Source organism: Halichoeres trimaculatus, unplaced genomic scaffold, assembly GCF_033239565.1.
Source record: "Halichoeres trimaculatus isolate MK-OKI-2021-1 unplaced genomic scaffold, fHalTri1.1 fHalTri1_scaffold_6, whole genome shotgun sequence".
In the NCBI taxonomy this organism is placed as follows: domain Eukaryota; kingdom Metazoa; phylum Chordata; class Actinopteri; order Labriformes; family Labridae; genus Halichoeres; species Halichoeres trimaculatus.
Window position 1 is genome coordinate 12,500,327 of NW_027437184.1, and position 9,962 is coordinate 12,510,288.

Consider the following 9,962-nt stretch of genomic DNA (forward strand, 5'->3'; position numbering starts at 1 on the left):
GAGGAGGGAATAATAATATATAATAAAGTCTTCTATTCTATTCTTTTCTATAATTTGAATTAGCCTCTCAATACTTCAAGCTTTCATCCAATAAACTGCTTTTTGTTCCTCTCCTCCTCTTCTAGACCCCAAAAGCACAAATCAAAAACAAGAGAAAACAAATAGGTTCAGTCTTTTCATTTATTTATTTGAACACATACTTTTTGCCACTAGATGGCAGCTTCACTTCCCATCAAAATCAACGTTTTATTCACAGCTTTTTACTGTACAAAGATATGCAACAGGAATAAAATAAAACTGTCAGTTTTATACACACGAAGTTCAGATTGTGAGCTGACGTTTCCTGGTCTTGTTGGCCGAGCTCACATCAGGTGCCATCTTCATTCACATAATCTGGCTCTGAAGAATTGAAAGGAACAAATGAAAAGTTAAAGGTTGAGATTTTGAGGTTGTCAGAGATGTTTTTGGAGAAGGGCTCATGCTTTAGAAATTTTCATATCTCTCTGATAACTTTGTCATAGTTTTCATGATTTACAGCTCAACAGAAGCTGCTGTCTCTGAAAACCCTCATTTCAGCTACTGTCTCTTTAAGAAACATCAGAGCACTCTGGAACCCAAGATTCTGGAACCCTCCTTTACCGTTTCCAAGCAACTAAGCCATGTATCTCTTTTTAAGACCACAAATTTCCCCACAAAAGAGATCATTTGAGAAATGTCACACATAGTTTCCGTCTTACCACTTGATTATGTTCACTGATCATGGGGGTTTTCCTTTCCTGAACAACAAATGAATTGATCAACTAAATGTTACCGCTCTGCTTTTGTTCATTCAATCCATAGCTTACTGAGTCTGCACGGGTAGAGTCTCTTGAGCAGATAAAAAAAAAAAAATGGAAACAGGAGTAATTTTATTAAATTAAAGTTTCTGCCACTGACCTTCTTGTTTTTTCAGGAATTCAGAGTTCTCATAATCATCGTCGTCTGTGTAAAAAAAGAGCAGTTTGAATGTCATCGACAGTACGATTTTAGTTGTGAGGAATATCAGTCTGAAATGGTTTATGAAACATACCATCCTTTGTGGGGAACGGTGACACGTTAACATAGACATCTGGAGTCTCATTCGAGTCTGTGACAAAACAAGTTAATGAAACTTCAATATTAAAAGACAAATCTTGTTTTTCCGTTGATTATTTAAAAAGAAAGGGCATTATTATTTAAAAAGAAAGGGCATTATTATTTAAAGAGGGGGTATTATGCTCATTTTCCAGCTGTATATTGTCTCTGTAAGCTGTTTTATTAGGTTTACCAGATTTAGCGCTTGAAAGAATGATCAGATTCACATTTTTGCAAACCCAACTTTAGGTCTCCACCCTTATCTCCAGCTACTGCCTCTTTAAGGCACATCAAAGTATTGTGGAACCAGGTATTCCAGGATCCTCCTCCACTGTTACAATGCTGCAAAATTGTTAGTTAACCAGTGTTTCTGTATTATAATTGAGAAATATTAAATATACTTCAACTAATGCAGAAACTTTGCTCCAATTAAGATTGACATTCAACATTTTATCTCAACATTTGTTTGTAAAAACACGAAAAGAAACATGATACTTCTTCTTTAAGTGCAGGTGGGCTAGTAAAAAATACTCACCAGACCTCCTTTTTTCCATCTTGTCATTCTCATACACTGTGATCGGGAGAGGAGCTCTGAAAACAATACAAAAAGATCACACTTATTTATTTAAATTATAATATCAGAGGGGTTGTACACACCTGCTCATTATATTTACAACAGTATCACATTTACACAGCCTATAGTCTGAAAATGACTGAAATACTCACACATACGTGTGATCTGCACTCCCTGTGTGAGCTGGAGAAATGAAAGAGTTATAACACATAGCATAAAAGGGGAATAACATACACTTTGTATCCTTGATTAAGTGTGTATAAAATGAATAAAGTGAGTGCTCTGTGTGTTAACTTACCATCTCCAATATTTTGATAGTCTGACTGGTCATCGTTGCTATCTGTCAGAAAAGTGGAAAAGGCTTAAATTCACTTCGACAGATAAAAAAAAAGAGTCGTGGAGTATGTTGCAACATCTCTTTAAAATCGTGTAGCTATTGTTTTTTTTCTTTCAGGAAACAAAAACTTACCGTGTTGATGTTCCTCAACACGGTCTCGAGTCCTACTGAAAGAAAATAGAAAAATAGTTTAAATAGCTTCATAGAACAAGTTCAAACTCTTTTTTAACCCACACACCCGCAGTAAAGAAAGACACAAATGGTTCAGATGGAAGCAGCATCCTTCATTTTTCTTTCTGTTATGTCACAAACTGTTGTACAAATGATAACAACTGGACCAGTATTTGAAATTTTCTCACAAGCAGAAAGGCCAAAAAGTTTTAGATTTTTACAAGAGACACCATTTTTACCTAAACTGTGAGCTTTCCTGAGGCAATTGAAGAAGTAAAAGTGCAGAAACCTTATGAAACTCAAAGGCCATTTTAAAAAAGTAGTTAATACTGTTACTTTTTTATTTATGACTTTTTTCCTCAAGAAAAAAAAATCTGTTTTTTTGTGAGTTATCTGTATTCAATTATCTGAGCAAAAAGTGGAAAAAGAGCAGAATCATGACTTTGTAGTCAATTTTTTTAAAGATTCTGGTTTAAAAAAAAAAGAGGACAAATTACAAAAAGAAAACTTTGAATTTTACTTCAGAAAATCTGAAAGAAAAATAATTTTGAACTTTATTCCTGGATATTTTTATTTTTATAGACTTTAATATCTAGGAAAGAAAACAAATAATATGCCTAATCCTTTTCTTAAAGAAAGTAAACTTTTGTGCAACACTTTAGTATACAAGCCAGAATTTTGAAGGAGCTCTTGTTGAACTTTGTGTAATTACATCACTACAGGAAAAATCTTCCTAAACTCATACCCACTAACTGTATAAGTGTGATAACACACTGTGACACATGTGAAGACTCATTTGAGTGTTTCACAGATTTAAGTTAGTATGTTGATGTGCAATGTGAGATGCACGGATGAGTGTTACTGTAATGTGTACGTACACACTGACTGGAGTTATCCGGCTGGTTCTAGTGACTGAAAAATAAAACAGCAAAATGCATTTAAAACTTTGGACAACTTGCAAAATTAACATTTTAAAATGTGTGGGAATCAGAGTAAATGGACAAATTAAAAGAAAGATTTATGAGTTGAATTGACGTCACCTGTTTTTGATTGTATCACAGCAAACCTGCTCCCCCCACGCTGGCTGTCAAGGACAAGTTCATGTTATTTTTATTAATTTATTCAATTAAGTTTAGTTCTGGTATTGTTGCGTCATACATTTAGAAAAAGTAGAATTTAGTTGAGTAGAATTCAGAAAACAGGCATAGACATAGACATATATTCTGCCCATACAGACTCAGGTGTGGCACGTGTGTATTCACACTCGTGTTCTACTTTCCATCCTGTCATGTCTACTCTATAATAAGTACAGTATAACTTTATACTCACAACGTCTGCGGGTTGTAAACTTGAGGGTTGTAGATTTGATTTTCCTCATGGATGATCTCTAAAAGAAAAACAGAGCAGTTACATAAGAATTTGGAAAAAATTACAACACTTTGAAGTAAAATATCTCTGGACAGACCCGACAGGCAGGAATATTTTACCTATTTAACCCTTATACTTTCACTTTTTAAATGCAAGGGATTTAAAGTTTATTTAATTCTTAACCCTTTGACATATCATTCAAGAAAAAAAAACAACTATTTTTGTTTTTCTAATGTTGTTGGAGCAGAAAAAATTGAAACCACAAAATTCAGAAAATTAAATCAAGCTGGAGAGAATACTCAATTAGGTTTAACTAAGTTCAACATAGTTCAGCTATTAAAAAAAAAGCTCTACCAAATGTTAAGCAGGTAGTTAAAGGGTTAAAGACAAAACTATGTGACTGTATGGATTCACAGGACATGTGAGTGTTCTGGGTCAGTACAGTAGGATAAACCATTTGTCTGTGCTCAGGCTGTGAGGTTTGACATCAGGCTAAGACCATCAGCTGCATCTCATCCCCCACTCTCTGCACCCCACACTTCCTATCCTGTCTCTTCTCAACTGTCACCTCTATAAAAAAGCTGCAAACATAGATTAAATATATGACCACCTCACTTTAACATACTGCAGCAGCTTTCTCTGACTGTTTGGGGGTGAGAGGGTTTGCAGGGCTCAGACTTTCCATGCAGTGACTGTAACTCGGCTCTCTTTTGATGTGCAACACAGCGACAGCATCTGTGGCTTGATGTGTGCGCTGTTATCTCCTTTTGACCATTCAGTTTTCAACATCACACCATCGCTGTTTGTGACCACGGCTTTTGTTTTAAATCTAACGAGGTCACAGGTGCACATCTTTAAGTAACATTTGCCTCTAGCTCAAATTACTGTACCTAATACCACAAAACAAGGTTTACAGAGTACGCAAAGACAAAAACAGATAAACAAATAGAAAAAAAAATCTGTTGAAAAATAACGTCATTCAACAATATAATCATTGATCATGAGTTAGTTATCATGACAGGTATCTGTATTTCTGAAGGTCTTGCAATCAGTACGTGAGACCCTTTGCCTGCATACAAACAGTAGGCTACAACAGCAGAAAGTTTAAAACCCAATGAGACCTCAAAAAAATCTCTTTTTGTGGCATATACGTAACTTAAAGTGAACTTACTTGATTTCTTTTTACATCGGAGACAGAAAAGAGAGAGCAGACTCAGAGACAGGACTGACACGACAGTAAGGACTGCAGCCAGCCCACCTGAGTTTCCTATCATACCTAAAAGAAACACATAAACACTCACTTCACCAGCTTCAAAGTGACCTTTAGGTAGACTGACATTGTTGCTCTACAGGTTGAATTACTGTTCCAGCTATCAAAAACAAAACTTATTTTTCAAATCAATAAATGAGGTAGTAAAGTGTTAGTTACCGTGTGGTTTACTGGTCATATAACCTATCTGTCATGGCTGAAGAAGCTGTTTTCCTGTACACAGAGACAGAGAGAACCAGAGGATGTGGTTGGCCGAAACAAAACTGAAACATAGAGCTGCTAGTCTATGAAATGTACACTGAGATACTCGGCCACTTAAGATCTTGTAGTATAAAACAGTAAATTTTTCGTATTTAGTTATAACTTATGTCTTTAATTCTATTGGACATGTTTGGCTCTCCTGAAAGCTGCCCAAACAAGAAAACTGCAGACTCTAAGTTGAACCAAAGTTGAATAAAAACACAGCCTTAACCCTGTCCTCTTCTTCTGAGCTTTTCATGTACAGCATTTTGTGCAGCTTTGCTCTTGACCTGTATTTTTCTCAGCAGTTCAGTGTTTGTTTGAAGCAGCAGCTTGTTCAGCATGTTTTCTTTGAGGTCGTATTTACTCAGAACAAACAGCAGATGAGTCCTGTGAGAGCGCCGAGGAAGAATCAGATTAATTAATTGTGCCAGATGTCTGAGTATAGTGATATTAAAGCTTTAAGTATTCCAATGAGAGTTGATATCAATAGTTTAAGTTAAAATATATATATACAAATTGAACTTAATTACAGTTAATTTAAGCATCATTTTAAAGGCCTCCGTTGCATACAGTTATATATACTGTATATCATATGGATGTAGTTTCAGTGGCGTCACTCTCCAGTTTCTGAGAAGCTGTTATAAAACACATATATGAAAAGTCAATTCCAAAAAACCTTGAGGTAATCATAAGGACAACTATGAAAGAGGACTTGAGGCCCTGCCTGTCAATCAGATCAGCCGCACCAAGAATTACACTCAGTTATGCACAAATCTGAACCTTAATATTGACAAACAGGAAAAAAAATATTTTAGAACACCTAGGAGTGAAGAAAGGAGATTAAGGAAACCAGAGTACACACTGTACCAGCTGTTAACCCCTTACTTCCTGAATTAATTAAAAATTATAAAAATAGATTGTTTTATGTGCTTTTGCATTCTTACAGATGTTTAACTAAGTGGAAGTTGTAAATTTGAGTGTAGTACACACAATAGTTATAACTAAGGTATCTTGTATTTATATAGACATGAGAAGTTCGTCCCCTGACCAATATACTGTGACAAAGTGGATCTGATAGGATCTTTGGTATGTGTAGAATATGAATCAATAGGTAATAATGAGATACAAAGGTCATTTCAAATGCATTAAGACCTGACAGGGTATGTCGCATATTTGCAACAGCAGGCATTAAGGGGTTAACAAGTTAGACTATGCTGTAAGAAAAAAAGAAGAGGGTATGGAAGCCCTAAATAAAAGGCCCATGATTTCATAAATTTCATTTTCCCTCTTTCATCCAGATATCAAACTAATTACCTCCGCCAGGGAGGTCATGTTTTTTTGGTAGAGTTTGTTTGTCTGTTTGTCTGCCTGTGACCAACATAACTCAAAAAGTAACAAACAGATCTTGATGAGATTTTCAGGAAATGTTCAAAATGGGATAAGGGAGAAGTGATTTAATTTTGGAGCTGATCCAGATCACTGTCTGGATCCAGGACTTTTTGAAAGGATTCTATATTACACCATATGTGTATATAACTCCATGATAAATAAAGATAAAGATAAAGATAAAATATACTTTATTGATCCCCGAAGGGAAATTCATGTTGTTTGGGCGCAAATGGTCGGATTGCTTTGCAAAACAATAAAAGACAAGGTCATAATAATTTCTGGCTGATGTAAAAAGGCAATCCAGATCCTGGCAATATCAGAGATTCTAAGAGCCGGAAATGAAATATGTAATTTTTAACACTGTCAGGTAACAAATTATTGTACAAACCTGAAGCTAACACCAAATTGTAGCAGACAGTCTGCTGAAAGGGAGTATAACATTAAAGTAGGACTAACGTGCGTGACTAGTCTTGCGTGACAATCACAATATGCTTGGCAGAGGTCTGCGCTTTCTGAGTGCTTTTCTAATTTCAGTTGTTTTCTCAAGATCTGGAGTTATTTTTCTCATAAGAAGAGAAAGAGAAAACAAATCTTGTTTTCTCAGTCAGTATCTTCATCAATAGCCAGAAGACAAAGTACCAAGCAGTCTTCCTGTCTCTGCCCACATGATAGCGGTAAGTGAAGTCTTTTCTTTGCACTTTTCATACAGTAGAAAATGCACAAGGAGATTGATTTTATCTTACCTCAGTGATGAGGGCAGAGGCAGACAGGCAGCTAGGCAGCTCTTCCAACAACTGATAGCGATCAATGTATTGATTTGATTTGAAAATCACCAGAAAATTAACTTCTTATCTTGGAAAACTTAGTTTTGTTTTCTCGAGATCATGAGATACATTATCCCTTTATCTTGAGAAAACAATGTTTGTTTAAGCAGTGATCTTGAGAAAACAAACAAGAAAAAAAAAAAATTCAATTATGAACTTTAAGGGCGTCTGTATGGAAGATTTATCTTTGACTTTTAGAGCCTGCCTTTGGTGTTCTTGTGCCCCCCGTGGCCCCCCGTTTCAGTTTGACCTTTAATTTGGATTTAGTTTTATTAACTACAAGTCAAGGTGAAGTAAGTTTTTTGTTTCATCTCTTGCATTATTTGGCTATTTGTTTGGTAAACCTTTTTATCCATCACCAAATGTTTTATACCTGAATCGCTCATTGGGTTGGAGCTAAAAAAAACAAAAAAACTTTTTTTTTTATTTTTACAAATTTACTGTTAAACAAATGAATTAAAAAACAAGCTTGTGAATAAAAATTTAAGGAATTTACTCTCGAACTTTCAAAACATTGAATTAAGACTTTTTATTTGGGGGAAAAGCTTACTTCAATAGGTTTGGGGACAATGCAAACCAATGCAAAGTTAGTGTTTTTATCAATTCCTGAGATTTGTGGCTGAACAAATTGTAAGTGTTAAACACTTCACACAGTTCATTAGTAGTTAAATATTTGGGTTTGTATTGATGAGAGTGGTGTGCTCGAGGTTGTTTCTCAATCCTTTTGCGCACTGGGATGTTGACAGAATTGTTTTGAAACTCAGCATCTTTTTAGTTTTCCACACTGAGTCACCATTTAACTGGAAGTAAACTTGTCTGCTATTGTACTTCTCTGTCAGACTGAATCACATTTTCCTCCAGGATTTCTTTTGTAGTGTTCATGTGACTTTTAGTTCCTTTTGCAGAGAAACATGGATTTATTTTACAGATGTGACCTTTTGTATCCAGAGACCACGGTATCAATAATCCATATACTTATCAATAATTACCCAGGTGTTGATAAGGAGTGAGAAAGTTGTATTTTTTAATCGCTTCCACCAGTCTTACAGTTTTAAGATAAACACTTTGTTATGATGTATAAAACTAAAACTACAGATTTAAAATGAATTACATTTAATCCACATTCCACCAGGATTTAGTAACTTTTGGATTAAACATTAAATTTACATGACTGGAAGCCTGTCAGGAAATAAGACCATGTGTTCCCCTGAAACATAATACAGAAGGCAAATATCTCTTAATATTATGAAGTAAAGTCTAGGACCTCAGTTTTTCTGCGCACATAACGGAAACAGTAGAGTTTATGACTTTTATGCATTCTTTGACCAGTAGAAAAGAAAAAATATTAACAACTTTTTAAGCAAATAATTTAAAGGTTCTGACTTCCACCAAAAATTACCTCTGGGTTTATTAATTTGTGTTATGATCTGATGTTTTCATTTCCTCCTTCATATCACTTTTCAATTTTCCTCTGTTCACAGACCTGCAAACACTTTAATCATTTAATAGTATTATCATTACTTATTGATAATATAACTCACCAACAGAAGATTTCTCATCCGGTATGTCTCTGTCATTTACCGTCAGGGGTCCAGCCGTGCTTTTTTCTTCCTCTGTTTCAAACAGATGCTGCAGAAATGCTTTGCTTCCTCTTTTAACAGCCCACCACATCCGGCACGCTCAAGACACAGAAGACCTCCCCGCTGCACACATCTAGAACCTCTGTGTGGTTGGAAATGGACACATACATCATCCTGATTTACTGCTACTGCTGTTTGGTGTTTTAAATAAGAATACAGCTTTTGAGTTTATCTCAAGCTGGTGTTTTTAGAGTGACCAACTTTCCTTTTCTAGGTGTTACTATTCTGCCCTGCAAAGACAAAACTTGACTTAAACTGAGTCTCAAATATCTGACTGTGTCTAACGTCCCCTTTCCCCCCATACGAGACCTGATTACATAGAGCTTTATATAGCTACATACTCTATTACAACAACTACATTTACAGAAGATCTGCTTCAAGCAAACCAGCACTGGCGCAGATGATGCTGATAGAACTTCAATCCTCTTTCACCCAATGGAGGTTTATGGACAATGAACTCAAGTTATTATGAATAAAAAAAAGAGAGCAATGAGCTCTATGAGGTCAACAAATCAAGTAAATAGTTGAACAGGATTAGGTCAGGACTGACAGCAGCACAGATTGTTTACACAATGACTCCCGTCAGAAAGAGAAGAGTATTGTATTATTCAGACTTTGGTTATTTGATAAATTTATCGTGACTTACATCCTTAAATGAGAAAACTTCAGAATTTCCAATTGAGAAGGAAAAAAAAAATCAGGCATTACGTTGCTGTTGAAAAGGCTCCATATATTATACAAGTCTTACTGTAGTTATACAAGATGATCAGCTTACCAGTTTTCATCATATTTGAGAAATCTTGATCAATAAAACAAGTTATTTCTTTCTGGTCCTCTATTTAAAATTAGTAAAATGACAATTATTTTTTATAATAAACGCATTAAATTAATTATTTATATATATATATATATATATATATATATATATATATATATATATATATATATATATATATATATATATATATATATATATATATATATATATATATATATATATATATTCTTACAGATAATGTCAAGCAAATTTAAA

At 34.8% G+C, this 9,962-nt stretch overlaps 1 protein-coding gene across 2 annotated transcripts; it reads right to left on the minus strand.

Moving 5' to 3' along the window:
- Positions 1-283: 283 nt before the first annotated feature.
- On the minus strand, positions 284-8,939 carry LOC141792183 (uncharacterized). Of its 2 annotated transcripts, none has more exons than XM_074673022.1 (13): positions 8,831-8,939; positions 4,993-5,046; positions 4,735-4,839; positions 3,525-3,582; positions 3,236-3,279; positions 3,074-3,107; positions 2,157-2,191; positions 1,986-2,027; positions 1,840-1,870; positions 1,649-1,704; positions 1,070-1,126; positions 937-981; positions 284-399 (listed from the first exon to the last, which is right to left on the minus strand). In XM_074673022.1, exons 2-13 carry the CDS (start codon positions 5,009-5,011, stop codon positions 368-370), a joined length of 558 nt encoding a protein of 185 aa, XP_074529123.1. In that variant the 5' UTR covers positions 5,012-5,046; positions 8,831-8,939; the 3' UTR covers positions 284-367. The 2 variants fall into 2 exon arrangements, with proteins under 2 accessions (XP_074529123.1, XP_074529124.1); XM_074673023.1 differs by lacking the exon at positions 284-399 and adding an exon at positions 738-776.
- Between the last annotated feature and the right edge of the window lie 1,023 nt (positions 8,940-9,962).